The sequence below is a fragment of the Neurospora tetraspora genome (genome assembly GCF_033439725.1).
Source record: "Neurospora tetraspora strain CBS 560.94 chromosome Unknown B0H65scaffold_1, whole genome shotgun sequence".
Lineage (NCBI taxonomy): Eukaryota > Fungi > Ascomycota > Sordariomycetes > Sordariales > Sordariaceae > Neurospora > Neurospora tetraspora.
In genome coordinates, this window is record NW_026944383.1 from 2497094 (window position 1) to 2517800 (window position 20707).

Consider the following 20707-nt stretch of genomic DNA (forward strand, 5'->3'; position numbering starts at 1 on the left):
TGGGCTAATACAATGAGTAAAACATAAAGTTTAAATCTAAAAACCAGCTTCTATCGTCAAAGACAACTATATATACCCCTTCTCTCTTTTGATTTATGCTGTATACTTAGTTTCTTCTTCAACCCCTCTCATTACCACTACTATGTTCTATCCAATCAGTATGCTGTGGCAATTTCTCTTCGTTACGTCGCTGTTGGCGCTTCTATAAATAGCCTTTGTATTGTAGAACCTCCATTACAATTAACCCCTAGATTCCCTATTCGTGCTATGTAAATTCAACGCACAAGCTCCTCGTAAAGTATTTAACTAACTTTTGAAAGTGGAAATACAAAGTCGCTATGCGAAGCTACTATACTTGCTGCCGACGTCGAATACGTAATCCCTTTCGAATATCCCAATTGCCCGCAACTATCAGTATTTGAATTCATTGTACCAACTCTTCCAAGTGGCGATGCGCTTGTCTTTTGGTATCTCTCTCAAGTCTTCGATCCCTTTAACATAAACTAACCTAAGTTAGGCAATGTGGCGCATCTATTGAAAACTGTCATATCGCTGAAGTTACAACTGGTGACGCTATGAAAACCATACCCGTTCAAAATGGGACTGTTCGCTGTCTTAATGTTTTATCGGATACCATAGAGTCATCTACATTAGCTAGTACCCGTAGCTCCCTAGGTTTATCTTCTAAAACATCTACGATAGATAAACTAGGAACAAGCCAACTGACGACTATTTCATCAGTATCCACTTTGTGTAAAACAAGCATAACCTCACCTATTACAACAATTCCCTCTTCACCGAACGACTCCGTCTCATTAAACAATACTAAACTTCCGATTACAACACTCGTCTCCCACCTCTGGAATAGCTCGTTTACGTTAATCCCATCTAGAACTCACACAACCTCAGCTCTTACGTCAACATCCGATTGTTATCCCTCTTTACTAAGCACTACAGAGATTTCGAGTACAGCGCTCGCATCACACCTGTAGCAAACCTCCTTGTCTTTATCCAACGAACGATCAAGCATGCCAACAGTCTCACCACAACCAGTTTTTTCAAGGGCAGTAAAAAATCTTCCGCATGCTGGAGTGATCATTGGTGCTGCGTTCGCACTGAATTACTAGCCGCTTGGTTCAAGTGTCCCGAGGGAACGGAACGCTAATTTAGTTTAGTGCACCCCAGAGAAAGTGGGTCTGTTGTAGAATAATTGGATAGTATACGGTTGGAAAGAAACGTAGCATCTCAAAATGATGGCCTAGTTATACAAGGATGACTTAACGATACTGTATATCTCACGGTGTCATATGTATTAGATATCACCAACAGGTGAAAATTTTCTTGAATCTAGAACGGATGCCTTGGATGTCTTAGAGTCTATGACTCAATAGTGTGTATCACTTCTAGTTCTAGTTCTTTTGAGAAGGGCGAAGGTAGCAAACTACAGGAAGATTCTTTCAATATTAATATTATTACGATAGGGTGTAATTAAATGTATCTATGTACCATATCGGGCGCTTGAAATAAACCAAATACTTGCCTTAGAAACATTGACTCAATATTGGTCCATGTGAAGATAGAATTTAGACACTGGCGCTTTTCCTCCGCGATTCCTGCTTCTTCTTCAGAATGTAAGGGGTCGTACGCTAAATCAGTGAATATTTGTAGGAGTTAAGGGCGAGTTGATAATCACTACGCGAAGTGAATGGATAAGGTTTAAGGATAAACAAGTCGCTGCCGCCGACATTCAGGCTTACTATAGTCAGGCAAAGGTTACACCACCTTTAAAGCCAGACGCAAACGCTAAAAAAGTAAAACTATTGCTACTGACAACAACTATATTACGAAAAAAGAGTTTCAAGAATTACTGGAAAAATGTTACAAACTTTAAGCGATGACACGGGCCAACCAAGCCACTGGGAGCACAACAGCCACGTGAAGGCTGGGCAGTGTAACCACCGTAGGAGTAAGAGCCAGGGTCAGAGCAAGGAGGGCTCATAACTGCCAAGACAGGCTCATGAGACGGTTCAAGAGCTCATGAGCCGGAAAGAAGCTTATGAGACGCCTGAGGGCTTATGAGCCAGTTGGGGGCTCACGAGCCAGTTCGGGGCTCACGAGACAGCCCACGGTCGATGAGCCAGACGCATGTAGCTAGAGACACCAGAGTATAAAGGGACAACTGGAGAACTCAGATTGTCAGATAGTTCGACAGTAGTCAATAGATCACCATCACTGAGACTAGTATAACGCTACTATACTTGTTGTGAACCTTTTGGCTTCACCGAACGTCTTCTGATAGTATCATCCTTCAGCTATCCCACTTGGGCAGATCAGACTGCCGTTCGTCACAAAAAAGTGGACATAGATAACGAGGAGTTAGAAGAAATAAAGAAGGTTTTCTATAAATAAGGTTTGGTTTTGTATATTCAAAATATAAGGGTGAACCATTAGTTTGAGACAAATATTTTTTAAAAAAAAAAAAAAAAAAAAAAAAAAGAATTGCTCGTAGACTTCGTAAAAATAAGATTTCGAATTCCCACCTTACCTCCGGCAAGGCTGTGACTGAGTGTCGCACGATTAACACCGCCAATGACGATGCTTCGAATTATGCGCGGTTGGCTCCTGTTCTCCAGGTGCCAACGCAGACAAAATGCGCAGCGTGCGGGGTTGGTGATCCAGGCAAAGGCAGCGCCTTGAAACAAAGACAACAACAGCAACCACCTTCAAGGCTCCCAATCAAACCCACCGAGATATACGCTACGAATTTTGTCAGTTACTTATGGCAACTCCCCTAGTTTCAGCTGCTGATTTACTGTACCTACAGTCCCGCGAACATAAGCCGTCCGCTCGCGAAGCCTGCGAGCCTTTTCCCACCATCGAACATTTGTATGATTAGCTGCCGAGGGAGCTGAGCCTGGCGGACTCTGCAATGCGACTCCTGGAGCGTGACGATACCGGCGGGGTCCGTCTGACGGAGGACCTCCCCAACAACAAGATTCCACCGTATGCGATACTTTCACACACATGGGGTCCTGAAGAGGTCCTCTTCAGAGATATGACGGACGGTACAGGCAAGCACAAAGCAAGCTACGCTAAGATTCGTTTTTGCGGAGACCAAGCCTGGCGCGATGGGTTGAAATTCTTCTGGGTCGACACATGCTGTATCGACAAGTCTGACAGCGCCGAGCTTCAGCACGCTCTCAACTCCATGTTCCATTGGTACCGCAGCGCGGTGAAATGTTACGTGTACCTAGCAGACGTCTCAACCCATCAGCACGGCGACGGCCCCGGTTGGCAACCGGCCTTTCGAGAGAGCAGATGGTTTTCCCGAGGATGGACCCTCCAAGAGCTCATTGCCCCAACGATCGTCGAATTCTTCTCTAAAGAGGGCGAGCGCCTGGGAGATAAGGAGTCTCTGGAACAAGAAATCCACGATATAACCGGAATTCCGCAAAAAGCCTTCCAAGGTGTCCCTCTATCTGATTTCAGCGTCGCCGAACGGATGCGATGGATCGAGAAGCGTGACACAAAAAAAGAGGAAGATAAGGTATACTCTCTATTCGGCATCTTCGATGTGCACATGCCGGTTCTCTACGGCGAAGGAAGGCAGAAAGCATTGAAGCGGCTGCAGGACAAGGTTCACGAGGATTACCTCTGTCTGGCAAAATTGTGGCCCACAGACCCGCGTGACCCGCACGTCGAAAAGGAGCGGATCAAGCTGGCGAAGGGTAGTCTGCTGGCTGATGCTTACCGCTGGGTCTTCGACAACCCCGACTTCAACCGATGGCGCCAGCTGCGGGAGAGTCGCCTGCTCTGGATCAAGGGAGATCCAGGCAAAGGCAAGACCATGTTGCTATGCGGTATCATCGACGAGCTAGAGCGGCGTGTTATCGCTGACGGCGGCAACTTGGCGTATTTCTTCTGCCAAGCTACCGACTCGCGCATCAATAACGCAACTGCCGTGCTACGAGGCTTAATCTACCTACTTGCCCACCGGCAACCACGCCTGCTCTCACATCTATCGGAGAACACATACCCCTCCGATGACGCAATGGCATGGATCGTCCTGTCTAAGGTTTTATGCGAGATGCTAGAAGACCCGAACTTGAAGGTCACCTATCTGGTGATTGATGCTCTGGACGAATGTGTGACAGACCAACCGCAGCTTCTCAAGTTGATCGTCCAGATATCATCTGTGTCTGCTCGTGTCAAGTGGCTTGTATCTAGTCGCAACTGGGTGCAGATCGAAGAACAGTTGGCGATCGTCGCGCAGCAGTCCAGACTCAGCCTCGAACTAAACGCCGAATCCGTCACCACTGCCGTCAGTGCATATATCCGCCACAAAGTCCTTCACCTGTCGCGGCGGAAACAGTACGACAGCACAATGCAGACGGTTGTACATGACTATCTCTCTTCTAACGCGAATGGGACTTTTCTCTGGGTGGCTTTGGTCTGCCAAGTACTTGCGGACCCGAGCGTTCGGAGGTGGCAGACACTAACAAAGTTACGGGCATTCCCCCCCGGGTTGGATTCCCTGTATGCGCGGATGATGGAGCAGATTATTCAGTCCGATTATGCGGATCTATGCAGGCAAATTCTTGCCGTCTCCTCTATCGTTCGCCGACCCATCAGCCTTCAAGAACTGTCCACTCTCGTCGGGATGTCAGACGATATCTCAGATGATCCGCAGTCCCTGGAAGAGCTTATAGGGCTTTGCGGCTCGTTTTTGACTCTTCGAGACCAGACTGTTTATTTCGTCCACCAATCTGCCAAGGACTTTCTACTAGGCAAGGCCGCGCACCAAGCCTCCCGCAACGCTTTCAACTGGGTCTTCCCCCTGGGAACACAAGATGTAGACCACATCATATTCTCAAAGTCGCTCAATGCGATGTCTGCGGTCTTGCGACGCGACATGTATGGCTTAGAGGCACCCGGATTCCCAATCAACGAGGTTCGAAAGCCACCTTCAGACCCACTGGCCACAGTGCAGTACTCATGCGTTTATTGGGTCAGCCACCTTTCTGAATTTGTTTCTGGCACAAATGGGAACCGGGACGCTGTCCTACACGACGGTGAGGCCGTCCATGGATTCCTCGCGAAGAAGTACCTTTACTGGCTTGAAGCTCTCAGCCTACTCCGAGCCATGTCGGAGGGTGTCATCGCCATAAGACAGCTCGAGGGTCTGCTGGTAAGTACAAAAGCAAAAAATACAGGAAAGTCGGACTAACAGAGACAATAGGGCCACAGCGATCCAGGGCAGTTACCAGCCTTTGTACAAGATGCCCACCGGTTTGCTCTGTCCTACAGTTCGATAATAGAGCAAGCCCCTCTTCAAGCGTACACGTCAGCCCTTGTGTTTGCACCAACTGGCAGTTTGGTAAAACAAGATTTTAAGACGGAGCAGCCGGACTGGATTAGCACGGAACCAGTTGTAGAAGTGGAATGGAATGCATGCCTGCAGACATTAGAAGGCCATGGTGACTCGGTTCGGTCGGTTGCGTTCTCGCCGGATGGCCAGCGCCTCGCATCGGGCTCTAACGATGACACGATCAAGATCTGGGATCCCGCGTCAGGGCAATGCCTACAGACATTAGAAGGCCATGGTAGCTTGGTTGGGTCGGTTACGTTCTCGCCGGATGGCCAGCGCCTCGCATCGGGCTCTTACGATCACACGATCAAGATCTGGAATTCCGCGTCAGGGCAATGCTTTGTAACTATTGATGTCGGTATACGAGTAGCGCATGCATTGTTTGATCCTACGGGCCGTTACCTTATCACCGATGCTGGGCGCATCGAAGTAGCTACAGCTACTACGGAAAACGCAATTCGGCTAAATGATCTAGTAGCGCAAGGATACGGCGTAGGACAGGATGAGTCGTGGATTACCTGCAATGGCAAAAATGCACTCTGGTTACCACCAGAATACCGCCCATGGTGTTCCGCCGTCCAAGAGCTGATGGTATCCGTCGGCTGTACATCGGGACGAGTTTTCACTATTAGCTTTTCACGATTGGTTTGACGTTAATATCCTTGAAGTCTCTTTCTTTCACCCTATATATTTCTTTTTCCTAGCTTGACACCAGAAGGGTCAGGGAGGATAGATTATTTTATAGGAGAAATTCTAGCAGTTTCCATCGGTGTTAAGTCACTTACGTACTCTGCTTCGAGCAGGCAGGATTGTCAGATTCAATTCTCTGTTACCGCTTTTTGACACCGCCACCTTCTGTTTGCTTGGTGGCGGAGGACCTCAAGTGTCAGACTTGCAAAGGTCTGCCAAACAGTCGACCGAGCAACTGGACCGAAAAGCTCCGGCGCTCGCACGGCCTACGAAGACGAAGAGATATAGGATTTTATCGCCGAAGACGATTCCGACGTTCCTATTGGCGCACCCGATAAGATCAATATCCCACTCGATTTACTAGACACGCATACAACCACTCAAGGAACAATTCCGTGACGTTGTCGAGTGGCTTGTCTATTACAAAGTCCACCCTAACTTTCCCGAGAAGACTGCTAGGCTGTACAGGCTCGGCTGGAGGAAGCTCGATCGATGACGACATCCGTGGTGTGAAGCGACTTTGTGGTGGCCACGGGTTGTTGATACCGGCAACGTTGTAAAATTGTCGTGGTTGGTAGAAAGCCGGGCCACGAATCGTTCTAGGCAATGGGGGACCAGAAGCTGGAGTGGATGCGGCCGTGGGAGAGGCTTGACAGGAGTTGGTCGCCGGACCTCCGGCCCTGGTAGGTTGATGGGAAGGTTCAGTTGGCATCGTGCTGCACTCTTGGGCCAGACACGACAATGTTACCACTAGAACAATTCTATACTAGAACGATTCCAAATACGAAAACGATCCCAAATACTAGAACGATCCTAGGGTAGAAGAATTCTAAGCTAGAGCGAGCCTGAGCCAGAGCGATCCTGAGCCAGAGCGATCCTGAGCCAGAACGATCCTGAGCCAGAGCGATCCTAAGCTAGAACGGTCCAAGAAACTAGAACAATCCTGAGCTACAAGGATACTGAGGTAGACCGATCCTGAGCCAGAACGATCCTGAGGTAGAGCGATCCTGAGCCAGAACGATCCTAAGCTAGAACAATCCTGAGCCTGTTCCTCGCACAACAATCAAAGTCCTATCTTAGTGCTTGCCTGCGCCTCGTGACATTTTCCATTGATTGTACTTTGACCAGGGACCTTGCGAGGACGGAGCTACCTGCCAATGGGTTGGAGCTCCTCTATCTTGGTATTAGCCTTTTCAAATCTTCGTCTTCATCCTTCAGCGGTAGAGGCGTAAAGTTGTAGAACTCGTTGCCCTATTCCGGGTTATCACAACCAAGTTCAAAGCCGCAGGTGGAATTCTGAGTTGGAAATGCCGCAATGGAGTGATAACCATTCACAAAACTGTGAGCTTCTTCTCATCATCCAGCATGGTTGATCCAGAAAGAGGAGTATCATTTCATCGCTCATACAAGCGAAATTACTAGTGTGAAGGAAAGTCTTGAGTACCTTCAACACCTAGTCAGTAGTATAAAGCCACAGGTTAAGCTGCGATTCCCTGCATCTAAACCAAGACTATGTAGCTGCGACGAAGCTACTGCAAGTGTGTTGGCTCACCCAAGCACTACCAAGGAAGAGACTACTTATCCGATCGAGGAGAATCGAGGCTTCTACCATTGTACCAACCTTGGCTATGACTGGGCAGTCACGGGTTAATCCCGTGGCATCTGGACCGCACAGGCACAAGCAAAAGGAGAGTCAATGGATGGAATAGTCTTGCTTCTTCGTAATAGAATAAGTCATCTTGACGTCAAAAGAAGTTACTAGAATTTACAAGATTCCTATAAATTTGCCTATCCTCCCAGACCCTTCTGGTGGCATGCTAGAAAAATGAAATAGAGAGAAAGGAATTGAGAAAGACATGGAATACATTATGTGTCTTGCGAGAAGCCAATAAACCAAACCAGTCCCGATGTGCTGCCCATGGATATCATCCGTTCCTGGAGGTCAAGAACAGACGGTCGGTAATTCGATGGCAGCCAGAGTACGTTCTGGCCGTTGCAAGTAATCCAAGACCCATCTTGTCCCAAGCCATAGCCATGGCTCTCTGGATTATCTAGTACAACTTGGCTTTCGGTAGTTTCTGTAACTATTTTAATACGTCCAACGTTGGTACGTAGGTAGCGATTAGTATCGTCAAACGATATATAGGTCATCATAGTACTAGTAATAATCGTTTGGAGGCAGCTCCCCGACGCCGGATCCCAGATCTTGATCGTCTTATCCCCCGAACAGGACGCAAGCCGCTGGCCATCAGGCGAGAAGGCCACTGAGTTAACGGAGTAGTTATGGCCTTCTAGGGTCTGGAGGCAGCTCCCCGACGCCGGATCCCAGATCTTGATCGTTTTGTCGTCCGAACCGGACGCAAGCCGCTGGCCATCAGGCGAAAATGCTACTGAGCAAACGGGGCCGCTATGGCCTTCCAAGGTTTGGAGACAGCTCCCCGACGCCGCATCCCAGATCTTGATAGTGTCATCGTCCGCACCGGATGCGAGCCGCTGGCCATCAGGCGAGAAGGCCACTGAGCAAACGTAGCGGCTATGGCCTTTTAGGGTCTGGAGGCAGCTCCCCGACGCCGGATCCCAGATCTTGATTGTGTCGTCCCACGAACCGGATGCGAGCCGCTGGCCATCGGGCGAAAATGCTACTGAGCAAACGGGGCCGCTATGGCCTTCCAAGGTTTGGAGACAGCTCCCCGACGCCGCATCCCAGATCTTGATCGTTTTGTCGTCCGAACCGGACGCAAGCCGCTGGCCATCAGGCGAGAATGCCAGTGAGTAAACGTAGCGGCTATGGCCTTTTAGGGTCTGGAGGCAGCTCCCCGACGCCGGATCCCAGATCTTGATCGTCTTATCCACCGAACAGGACGCAAGCCGCTGGCCATCAAGCGAGAATGCCACTGACCAAACGGGGCCGCTATGGCCTTCTAGGGTCTGGAGGCAGCTCCCCGACGCCGGATCCCAGATCTTGATCGTTTTGTCGTCCGAACCGGACGCAAGCCGCTGGCCATCAGGCGAGAATGCCACTGAGCGAACGTAGCTGCTATGGCCTTCTAGGGTCTGGAGGCAGCTCCCCGATGCCGGATCCCAGATCTTGATCGTTTTGTCCCCCGAACCGGACGCAAGCCGCTGGCCACCAGGCGAGAATACCACTGAGACAACGAAGTCGCTATGGCCTTCTAGGGTCTGGAGGCAGCTCCCCGATGCCAGATCCCAGATCTTGATCGTTTTGTCCCACGAACCGGACGCAAGCCGTTGGCCATCAGGCGAGAATGCCACTGAGCTAACGGGGGGGCCGCTATGGCCTTCTAGGGTCTGGAGGCAGCTCCCCGACGCCGGATCCCAGATCTTGATCGTTTTGTCGTCCGAACCGGACGCAAGCCGCTGGCCATCAGGCGAGAATGCCAGTGAGTAAACGTAGCGGCTATGGCCTTCTAGGGTCTGGAGGCAGCTCCCCGACGCCGGATCCCAGATCTTGATCATTTTGTCCTCCGAACTGGACGCAAGCCGCTGGCCATCAAGCGAGAATGCCACTGACCAAACGGGGCCGCTATGGCCTTTTAGGGTCTCGAGGCAGCTCCCCGACGCCGGATCCCAGATCTTGATCATTTTGTCCTCCGAACTGGACGCAAGCCGCTGGCCATCAGGCGAGAATGCTACCGAGGTAACGACGCCGCTATGGCCTTCTAGGGTCTGGAGGCATGCATTCCAATCCAATTCTACAGCCGGCTTAGTTCGAATCCATTCAGGTTCTTCTGCCCTGAAATTCCTCTTTATCAAGCTACCGCTTGGAGCAAATACAAGCGCTGATATGTATGCTTGAAGTGGAGCTTGCTCTATTATTGACTTATAAGACAGAGCAAACCGGTAAGCATCCCAAACAAGCTTTGATAACTGCGACTGATCATTACCTCCCTATATCTTTAGTTAGACCAAGTTCCTAGGGCGGAGTTAGACTTATACTTACTAGTAGGCCCTCGAGTTTTCTAATAGCAATGACGCCCTCTGACATAGCTCGGAGTAGACTTAGAGCTTCAAGCCAGTAAAGGTACTTCGTCTTGAGGAATGTATAGACAACCTCATTATCCTGTAAACGATCATGCTGTTTTGTGTTCGTGCCAGAAACCGAGTCACACAAGTGATCAACCCAGTAGACGCACGAGTACCGCACCGTCGCTAGCGGGTCCGGATCCGATACTTGGACCTTGTCGCTCGGAAATCCCGGTGCGCTTAAGTCGTATATGTCGCGTCGCAGTGTTGTAGACATGGCATCAAGTGACCTCGAGAAGATGGTATAGTTCACATGTTCTTTCCCAGAAGGAAAAATCCACTTGAACGCCTCCTGAGAAGCTTGGTTGCCAGCTTTATCAGAGGCATTGCCAAGTAAAAAGTCCTTAGCTGATTGATGGACAAAATAGATGGTTCGTTCTCGTAGTGTTAGAAATGAACCACAAAGCCCTATAGTTGTTTCTAATGACTCGGAATCGTCGTAAGTGTTATCAAGCTCGTCGGCGAGAGTGGTTAGTTCTTCAAGGCTGATTGGCCGGCGAACAATTGTAACAATAGCAAGAAGGTGCTTGCAAAGATCGGATTCATCGAACTGGCTCATATCCTCTCTCATCCGCGCATATAGAGCGTCCAGCCCAGATGGAAACATGCGTAGCTTTTTTAGGGTAAACCCTTTCTGGACCTTTTCAAGCGCTTGACAGACTAGCGCCACCCAAAGGAACGTATCTTGCGCGTTGGAGCACAGGTAGTCCTGAACGGTCTTTTTTGTCCTTGGATCATACTTCTTCAGCCCTGCTAGGTCATCCACCTTGTGCAGGATAAATGCATTGACAGCCGCTGCGACGGATTCCGCATTTAGCTCCAGGGAGACCTTCACTTTATCTGCGGCTTTCTCCAACCGTTCCTCAATTTGCGGCCAATTACGGCTTGAGACAATCCACTTGACTCGAGATCCAGATGATGATTGCTGAGCAATTAAGTCGAGAAGCTGTGACCAATCAACACACTCATCCAGTGCGTCGATGATTAGGTAGGTCGTTCGGAGGCTTGAGTCTGTTAAAATATTGGTGAAAATTTCCGATAGGGCGACCCACGTATTTGCATCTTTGAAGAGATTCTCGCCTGCACGGTCATACTCCTTCCGCACGTATGAGAGGACAGATGGCTGCTGCTCGCTAAGCAGGTAGATCAGGCCGCGCAATACGGCGGCTGCATTGTTGATGCGAGAGTCGGTAGCCTGGCAGAAGAAGTAGGCCACATTGCAATGGCGCACGTCGGCAGTTTTGCCTTGATCCAGCTCATCGATAATGCCGCACAACAACATAGTCTTCCCTTTGCCGGGGTCGCCCTTAATCCATAGTAATCGGTGCTGCGGGTAGTCACGCCATCGCTGAAAGTCAGCGTTATCCACGACCCAATGATATGAGTCCTTCAAAAGGCCGCCTTTGGTCTGTTCGATGCGGGTTTTATCGTGGCGAGGATCGGTAAGGCGTACGTGCTTTAGACATTGCTGGTCCTTCTCTGACATTGCATAGCTAACGAGCTCTTGATCAGTTCCAGTGTAAGGAGCTATTGAATGTTAGCACGTGCCTGTACCGCCCATCACCCATGATAGAAACCCACGTCCGTAGTAGTAGTTATTGTATTGCGGCCCGGCGGCGTTGTTGTTATACTGAGTCCCCGGGCCGGTATTGGCGTTGGAGAAACCCGAACCAGAATTGGAGAAAGACCAGGACCTTTTCATGTTGCAAGGATTGAGCTTCGGGATGTGTATAATGCTTGCTTACAAGATCAAACGTGTGGAATTAAAGGAGTTGATCGTCTTACAATGTTCAGGGAGAAAGCGAGGGGGTGACAGAACGGAACGAAGAGATGAATATTGTCCAACTGGTTGGCCAACCAAAAATTTCAAAGGTATAGCGTCCCCAAACTTTGGTTTGCAGCTCAGAAGACTCATCCCCAACCAAAGGCGGTCTCAAAGCTGTGGGAAGGCGGATGTGCTAGCGAAATGTGCACATTTGCGGCATCAGCTGTTGACGCCTGGCCTTCCAGATCAGCCTAGGTGTCAAAGATGCCCAATGGACACTACCTGTTAATGCCCAAATTCCCAGTCTGGCGTGGGTCGGCCACCAATCGCATGTGCCATTGGTAGTGTGAAGATATCCTTTCGGGGAAAGCTGAATGCGACGCCTGCCCCCACAACTGCAAGTAAGACGCCACTCTCCTAGACTGGGATCACCGTCACTTCGAGAGAGGTCCTAAGCAAAGTCGGCCAATCAGAAGCTTCAAAAGAACGACTCCGCACCGAAGATAAAACACTTGGGCTTGAAGGGTCACCTGGCCAAGAGGGGATTGTCTGGTCTGGATGCCCTCCATATTTCCCATCATGGTGGGTGGAGGTATGTGAGGCCACCAACCCGACAACGCCGAGCCATAATGCTCACTCTTGGAGCAAAGGGTGCCAGAGCTGGGCCTTAGCCTACCTCTGTCCACCTTGGATCTTGCCTCTACCACCCCGAGTAGACGTTAAAACCAAAAGCACCTTCTCTGGTCCTTGGTGTATCTTTGCAAGCTGAGACAGTGTTGTTCTTCGTTTTGGATAATCACGTTCGATGTCAACAATTGCCCACATGGATCCCTCCCACGACACTTCTCGGTACACAGTCGGCTGGATCGCCCCCTTGCCCTTGGAACTCACCGCTGCGGTGGGAATGCTAGAGGACCCCACAACAATGGAAGTTCCCGACGACGACGTTCTCTACCACGTAGGACGTATAGGCTCGCACTTCGTCGTGATGGTTGTGTGTCCGCGCATGGGTATCGAACCAGCCGCCACGGCCCTTGCCAACATGCGCCGCTCGTTTCGCAACATCAAACATGTTCTGGTGGTTGGCATCGCAGGCGGGATGCCCTGCTACGGTCCAGATCTGCAGGAGCAGATTGTCTTGGGCGACGTCGTCGTCGGCGTTCCCCAGCAAGGAAGAGGAGGTGTGACGCATTATGAGTTCGGTGCGTGGGAGGGCCAGAAAGAATTGACTGTCAAAGAGCACACGCTTCACCCGTCTGCTGCTCTGCTCGCTGCGGTGAATAATCTGCGAAGCATGCATATGCAGGTGGTGGGAAGTAAGATCCCGCGGTACCTGGAGGAGTTGCGCAGAGGCTTGAATGAGCGATCGAGGCAGGCTTATGAGGATCCTGGGGCCGAATACGATCATCTCTTTGAGGACAGCTATCTTCATACGGACAGGGGAAGATTCTGTCAAGGCCTTTGTGACGCGACGCGAGCAAAGCTGCGCAAGAGTCGGGGCAAAAGAGCCGAGCGGAAGAGTGACCAACCCCATATCCACTATGGCAACATCGGCTCAGCAAATGCAGTTGTCAGGTCGAGCGCTAAGAGGAATGAACTTCACGCGAGGCACAACATCATCTGTCTTGAGATGGAAGCTGCGGGCGTGATGAGCGACTACCAGGGTCTGGTCATCCGGGGAGTCTGCGACTATGCGGACTCGCACAAGAATAAGAAGTGGCAGGGCTATGCGGCAGCGACGGCGGCGGCATACGCAAAGGAACTTCTGTTGCTGCTACCGGCAGGTGGAGGGTCGTCGACAGAGTCATCTCTTCCCGATGAGAGGAATGGGACTCGGGGAGATGGGTGGTATGTGGGACGGGATCAGTTTCACAACTCGGGAGGCGGGTTTATGAACTTCAATATGGGCGCAGGGTATCAAACGAATAACAACACCGCCGGCAACCAATATAATGCGCCGTTTTATGGGCATCCGTCTGCCATACCGCAGTGGCCCAAGTACTAGCAGGCGGGGTTCAAGTAGACAATGTCGCTCTCTCTCCTCCGTCGACTGGGACAACTTCTCCACCGCTGACGAGCTCCCTTGCTTTGGCGTCGCAGGCTTCGAGGCTGGCAGAAGTCTTGGTGAAGAAATCCCAGATTTCGGAGTCGACGGAATAGTTCCTTGCCGCGTCAGGACTCGGGCCAGTGATGGTGATCTCGGACGATTCCTCCATGGCGTGTTGGCTGGGTGAAATGACGAGGAAGAAGATGACGAGGAAGAAGAAGAGAGGAAGAAGAAGAGAGGAAGAAGAAGAGAGGAAGAAGAAGAGAGGAAGAAGAAGAGAGGAAGAAGAAGAGAGGAAGAAGAAGAGAGGAAGAAGAAGAGAGGAAGAAGAAGAGAGGAAGAAGAAGAGAGGAAGAAGAAGAGAGGAAGAAGAAGAGAGGAAGAAGAAGAGAGGAAGAAGAAGAGAGGAAGAAGAAGAGAGGAAGAAGAAGAGAGGAAGAAGAAGAGAGGAAGAAGAAGAGAGGAAGAAGAAGAGAGGAAGAAGAAGAGAGGAAGAAGAAGAGAGGAAGAAGAAGAGAGGAAGAAGAAGAGAGGAAGAAGAAGGGGAGATGGAAGTTGGATAATGCTAGACGCGGGGTTGTATAGTGCGCTGCACAAGGCAAATTTCCATGTTGCCGCTAGCCGCAGGTGTTTGTTCTCATCGAATGCCGTTGGTAGTTCCTTCCACGAATTGGTAGTTCCTTCCACGAATTGGTAGTTCCTTCTACGAACTGTTTCAGGGGCATGCATCGGAATTGACCGCTTCCAACGCACTTTCCATTGTTCCTGACAACCTCCGCACATCCTTTGTTCCAGTTGTTATCCCGTAGCATGATGTGTCGCTCTTTCTCCTAGGTAGCTTTCGGCAAAGAGGCCACCTTCCTCACAATAACCTCCCCATTAACAATCCCCAAAGTCGCATCCCCCCTCTCCATCCACTCCTCCCACCCCTTAACAATCTCCTCCACGCCTTCCTCCGTCGTCAACCCCAACTCAATTCCCCGTCCCCTCATCTGTCCCGTTCTCAACCTCTCAATCATGGCATCTCCCCACGCCTTCCTATCCCCCGGCTCACTGTAGCACCAAGTCCCGAACCCAGCCTCGATATCCTTCCTCTCCACCCCAGCATCCATGAGTCCAGGGTCCCCATATTGTAGGTTGCCGTGCTATTTCCATGATGTGTGCTAAGTATCTTGGCGTAACAAAGGCTGACGGACAACTTTCTTCCCCTGCCTTCAACCCCCTGTCTTCCTATGAATATCCTCTTCCTTCCTCTTCCTTCCTCTACCTCTGTCTACCTTCCTTCCTCTTCCTCACTTTTCCTTCCTCTAACTTGCTCTTCCTTTCTCTATCTTCCCTCATCGACGACGACGAATAAAATTGCTTCTCGACACCGGCAAGGTCAACTTGCAGAGGGAGGAGCTACGGACGGCGCTGTGGCTTGCGGAGCAAAAAGGCTATAAAGCGATCGCTAAGATGCTTCTCGATACTGGCAAGGTTGGTCAAAGAAAGATTGTTCCAAAGGAGACAGCTGGGCGAACTGCAAAACCTACCCAACGAAGACCTCATTAAGTTTCTGACACCCATTCAGCCCGAGGATGGTATATAGGGTAGTCTCATAAGGCTGGACGCGTTTAAAATAAGCTTTATCAACCGTAGCTGTATTATTATTTTTTTCTGCTAGTTTTTGTTCTGTCGTACCTTAGGTAGGTATAAAACCTCGTCCCTTTGTCATAACAGCTGAATATTCCCCTTCTAACTCGTTTCATACGTAGGCACAAGAGAAAAGTTGGGACAGGTTCCTGTTCCGGGCTGAAAAATGGCGTTTGCTGGTTCTTTTCTCGCATCTCTTTGATCAATCAATCCTTCGAGAGGTGCGGAAATGTAGCCGATAGTAATTGTGGGGAGCTGTGTTTCTAGATATGGCGGTCAGAACCCTTACCCTAGTTCCGGCTCGCCGGAACTAGGGTTAGGGTTCCTCAACCGCAACGAAGAAAAGGATGTTACCCCACAAAACAAGCATGCCGGGCTTGATAACTATACTCTATATCTCAAACATTGACAGGGCCTGCAAGCGAGAAAAGCCAGCAGCCAGAGAACGCTAAAGAAGACCCTCTGTTTGTCTAAAACAACATCGACAAGAGCTGCCCCACATCCTGGTGCCTGAATGGGACGGTCGGATCTACCCGTAGCCTCTAAAAGGATGTTACCGCTAATATTGGTACAGGACGCGTAGAAGTCATACCCAACTTGGCTAATCCTTATCTTATCATACAAGGCTGCACAAGTCGCAGTCCTGCCAATCCCAGTCGAGCCTCGTCATGGCCGTTACACTCGCGGTGTAAGCTAAGCCGCACGCTCTAAAACTTTTTTGAAACGTAGTATGGGGTTTCCATAGTGAACTCCAAAACCTGCCCTGATTAGCACCTGTACCAACACCGCTGTCACGAGCGACGTGGTCACGAGAGACAAGTTTAACATGTTGATTCCAGGTCTATACTAGAATCACAAGATATTGAAGAAAAGAGAAAAACGTGCAAAGGTGTGGGCAGGGTCTGGGGTTTTAACCCAGAGCCTTGTGCGGCCAGTGCGGTGGATCCTCCACGTGCACGCAGCAGTTCCAGTGCTGGCCATCCCAGACCCTGTCCGCCAGTGCCGTAACAACCGCAAGGATGGAATTTATGTTAAGTGGGTGTAAGTGGACGACGGTAGATTAGATACGGATAGATTTGTCCCCAGCACCCAGTACCCGTCTCCATGTCCATGGACCGGATATGCTTGTCCGCGTCAACCTCCCGAGACCCCAGAGCAGGACGAGGAGCAGGACAAGGAGTTAGGGTTGTTCGATATCATTTAAACAGTTTGTTCCTGACCATTGTTCCTTCCACAATCCTAGAGACATATAGATGACAGCGCCTCTGTTGGCGCCGCTGACGACGACAATGACAACTTGTTGGAAGTCCGTGCCCTGGGCCGCCCATTCACCGGCTTTGCCCATTCACTGGGCCGTTCCATTACCGGCACTCCCTTCCAGGTATTTAGGCTGCCCTGGTTTCCGTTTCTCCTCTTCCGTTAGACAACTACAATCAAGCCCTTTTCGTTGTCGCCTTCCAGCCTCCATCAGTTGTTCTTTGAGGCGAAAGCAGTCCATATTACCTATATATTGTTTAATACTAATCGCTACCTACGTACCAACGTTGGACGTATTAAAATAGTTATCTGTGACAAGAGCAGAGTTTTTTTTGGGCTTGGAACAAAGATGTTCAATTTCAGCTGATAAACTTCTTTGGTCTCGAAGGCCTTGTTGACCCTTTCAACCCTTATGGGGAGGTTCGGGCTTCAAGGCCTTCTTATACCAAAGAAGGTCGGTACGTACCGGGTCTCGTGTGCCTAAGGCCACAAGGCATCGGTGCGAGTCTATCTAGTTCATCTGCATACAAGTGGACCTTCTGAATGTTTTCCACCATTCTCCTTCTTCCTTCTGGGGGCCGTCCTTCGTCCGGTCGCCCTGCTTCTGCTTGGTTGGCTATGGTTGCTTTGTGAGGGGGCTTGGTGCTGTCGGTAGTTTCAGTCGGGAGTTCGAGGGTTGGCTCGATACCCAGGTGGCGTTGTCAAAAGGGTTCGGTTATGTGATGCTGATGACAAGGGGTTGGACTGGGCGAGGCTGAGCCTTGTTGCTTGAGGTCACAAAGCCTCAATACCCTAACCCTAGGGTGTTAATGAATGTCGCCGGCGGATGTCCGTGTGACACGAGACCAAAAGCTCGGAAAGCAAAGTCGCATCGACAGTTCCGCAGCCAGCTGTCCCTTGTGTCAAGCTATCTCAAGCTTGGTCAGAACTGCGGGACTCTATACACCCCATCATGAGTTCTTCGAGGGTGACCCAGATTGCTCGTTGAGCATTTATTGCGACCCGGTGGATGGACCTGCGATCGAGGTACCGAAATCCGCTGGTAACGACAAGATATTAGGATGGTTAACAGCAAAAGGGCTGCGATCTGGACAGTCTTACCCCGTTGCACTCTTGGTTTTCTTCGGAAGGATATCCTTGACGTGGAACGCACCAGTGACTGCTGTTACGTGACAGCCGAGTCTCACTCTATTCGACTGCTTTCAGACTCTGGATCCGGCAGAGGATGAGATTATCGGAGACACCAGCATCAACAGACCTCGTAGCCTCTTCAGTGGGCGCGAGAGACCGGTCATCATTGACCCAGACCTGCCGCGGCGGTGGCTACGTAGCTGTTTGGAAGACCACAAGGATATTTGTCCTCTGAATAGGAGGCAAAACAGAACGGCTTCTACCTTTCGCCTTATCGATACGAGCACCAAAGCAGTTGTTGAGTTCAGAGGCCATCGTCTTGGGGATATCCAGTACGTAGCTCTAAGCTGTATATGGGGTAACGGGCACAAAATTACCCCGAGGCATGACACTGTCACGCAGCTACAGTTGACTGGTTCATTACCAGTAGCTGGACCGCAGACAGTCTTGGATGCGATCAAATTTACCTCTGACATGGGCATCCGCTACCTCTGGGTGGACGCTTTCTGCATCATCCAGGACGACGAAAATGACAAAGCCGCCCAGCTCCAGCTTATGGCTGAGATCTATCAGTATGCCCTCTTCACAATCGTGGCTGCTGCTGGCAACAACGCACAAGCAGGACTTCCAGGCATCAGCATACCCAGGGAAGCCGTTCAACAAAAAGTGTTGGTGAAGAAAGCAGAGAGTCCAGAACTGGCGCCCATATGGCTCATTTCGACACTAGCACCGCGGGACAAGATGAGAGAGTATGCTTGGTCTACCCGTGGATGGACACTGCAAGAAAAAGTCTTGTCCCGACGCGTCCTCACCTTCACCGACAAGCGATTGCTATGGAGATGTCGACAGTGCAAAAAGTGGGAGGAGATTGACACAGAAACTGCCAGCGACTTATCTTGCTCTCTCCGATACGAGGGAACTGGAGGTCGCAGCCTCGACCTCGACCCCTTTATGGAACCCAACCCATCACGCATCGGTCAAGCAGAGATCACAGCATCCCCATGGCAAAACTTATCCTCCTTGATATCCGAATTTGCACGTCGGGATCTTATCGTACAAGGAGATGCCCACGACGCCGCCTCCGCCATCCTCAGAGAGTACACCATCCAAACGGGCGTACAGTTCCTATGGGGTCTACCTGCTGATGCTCGCTTTGAGCTTGCTTTGTGTTGGCATTACACCACCAAGCCCTCCGAATTAGATCCGCATGCAGGGAAACCGCTTAGACGGCGCCAGGAGTATACGACCTTGCCCACTACCTCTTTGCAGCAGAGGCGTTCCCGAGCTGGTCGTGGCTGGGGTGGAGAGGGCCGATTGATTTGCCGGATTTGGATTATTCCCAAGTGTTGGTTTCACCAAGGTATATCATAAACAACCACTCACACCCATTCAGAAGGTTTGTATCTTGCAGAGCTGACAGTCAAAACACAAGGCCCGAAGATATCGAGACGCCCATCGTCGCCTATGTACTCAAAAACACGCCTCTCGAGCTCGTCAGGACGTCAACTCTCACACCAGAGGCAGATACACATGCACCAACCAGCCACAAACAAAACGACGATCCAGACGCATCGCTAGTAACCCTCGACATGATCGTCACAGAATTACCAGACCTTACCTTCGACCGCCTCTCCCTCATCCCCGACGATCAAATCCTCTTCTTCTGGGCCGAAACCGCCCACTTCTTTCTCTCACCTCTATCAAAGTCGAACCATTCCTCAGATCGCGGTAGACCAATCTACGACGAGAAGGGCGAATACTGTGGGGATGTGGGACCGTTACCAGGGGCAGTTGGGGCAGTTGACGATGATGCAGATGAGGAGGACGACTTTGGTCGGGACAGCTCATCAGCAAGGGATGCCAAGGGCACCAGCACGAGCACCAGCAACAACAATCAGCGAGCCGAGTTCATCGCCCTCCGTCGTTTCACCTACATTTGTCTTGTTCTCCAGGTCGAGAGGCGGGAAGGAATCGTGTACAGGGTCAATATTTGGCAGATTGACGCGCAGGCGTGGCGAAGAAGTAGGCTGAGAAGGGAGCTTGTTGCTCTTAGGTAGGAGTTGCATGTCGCCTCGACTCTTGACATTCGACAAATTAAGGTGTAGGTTGTGGCATGTCAACAAGTTTGGGGGCTCAATCGGAGATCGATGGATTCAACAAATCCCCTGCCATACTTGTGCTGGCTTGGTGGCGAAGCCAAGCAGGATCCTCGATCAAGATGAAGCAACTGTTCACATGGCTGTTGCGAGATCCGGTTCTCGATATCACGGGGTGTTACCTATCTATACGACACATGACTTTCTAACTTCCAGTCTAGCGACCGAACTCGGTGATTTGCTCTCCTCTCCTGTTCATGCTGCATACCCGACTGTTTCATCTGGGCGTATGGATTGAGAGCATGAACAAGCGACACAGCAAATTGTTGGATGCAGCCCCTGGTGGTATGCAATGTGAATAAACACTGGAGTATTCGTCAGGGATAGAAAATCTCCCTGATTAGTGGCTGGCGAGCAGCTGCACTTTGCCGCCGGTCCCTTATTACTGTTACCGGAAGGAACGCTGTTGACACTCCGCCGGCAACGATGTCTAGTTGGATGAATGTTGGGGAATTTGGGGAAAAAAAAAAAAAAAAAACACACTTGAAAGGAAACATTGACAGGAGAAAACAAGAAAGAAATTAGGTTCAACCGGGGAAATGATGATGTGATGGAAAAGAGACGGGAGAAAAGAAAAAAAAAACATACAACACCAGGGATTCGCTGGTCGTCACCGA

The 20707-nt window shown here is 50.4% G+C and overlaps 5 protein-coding genes across 5 annotated transcripts; 3 read left to right on the forward strand and 2 right to left on the reverse strand.

Annotated features, from left to right (window-relative positions):
- Positions 1-2929: 2929 nt before the first annotated feature.
- Positions 2930-3763, forward strand: B0H65DRAFT_412092 (uncharacterized protein; the record flags this gene model as incomplete). The annotated part of the gene is made up of 1 exon (XM_062823843.1): positions 2930-3763. A coding segment is annotated over one exon (834 nt), but the record flags the coding sequence as incomplete, so codon positions are not given.
- A 2477-nt stretch (positions 3764-6240) lies between these two features.
- On the reverse strand, positions 6241-6806 carry B0H65DRAFT_21705 (uncharacterized protein). Its single transcript, XM_062822003.1, has one exon. It carries the CDS (start codon positions 6768-6770, stop codon positions 6399-6401), a length of 372 nt encoding a protein of 123 aa, XP_062686082.1. The 5' UTR covers positions 6771-6806; the 3' UTR covers positions 6241-6398.
- Positions 6807-12720: 5914 nt separating this feature from the next.
- B0H65DRAFT_449344 (nucleoside phosphorylase domain-containing protein) lies at positions 12721-14133 on the forward strand. The gene has a single exon (XM_062825945.1). The coding sequence runs from the start codon at positions 12772-12774 to the stop codon at positions 13870-13872; it is 1101 nt and encodes a 366-aa protein (XP_062686083.1). The 5' UTR covers positions 12721-12771; the 3' UTR covers positions 13873-14133.
- Positions 14134-14447: 314 nt separating this feature from the next.
- Positions 14448-16216, reverse strand: B0H65DRAFT_562890 (uncharacterized protein; the record flags this gene model as incomplete). Its single annotated transcript, XM_062830216.1, has 2 exons — positions 14448-15059; positions 16169-16216. The coding sequence occupies 2 exons, from the start codon at positions 16214-16216 to the stop codon at positions 14745-14747; spliced, it is 363 nt and encodes a 120-aa protein (XP_062686084.1). The 3' UTR covers positions 14448-14744.
- A 74-nt stretch (positions 16217-16290) lies between these two features.
- On the forward strand, positions 16291-20392 carry B0H65DRAFT_535518 (heterokaryon incompatibility protein-domain-containing protein; the record flags this gene model as incomplete). Its single annotated transcript, XM_062829028.1, has 5 exons — positions 16291-16587; positions 16800-16927; positions 18010-19294; positions 19348-19916; positions 20252-20392. Exons 1-5 carry the CDS (start codon positions 16566-16568, stop codon positions 20390-20392), a joined length of 2145 nt encoding a protein of 714 aa, XP_062686085.1. The 5' UTR covers positions 16291-16565.
- Positions 20393-20707: the final 315 nt, after the last annotated feature.

Bases quoted from the DNA above. Each gene is read 5' to 3' on its own strand.
- B0H65DRAFT_21705 (XM_062822003.1), bottom strand. From the start codon at position 6,770: ATGCCAACTGAACCTTCCCATCAACCTACCAGGGCCGGAGGTCCGGCG.
- B0H65DRAFT_449344 (XM_062825945.1), top strand. From the start codon at position 12,772: ATGCTAGAGGACCCCACAACAATGGAAGTTCCCGACGACGACGTTCTC.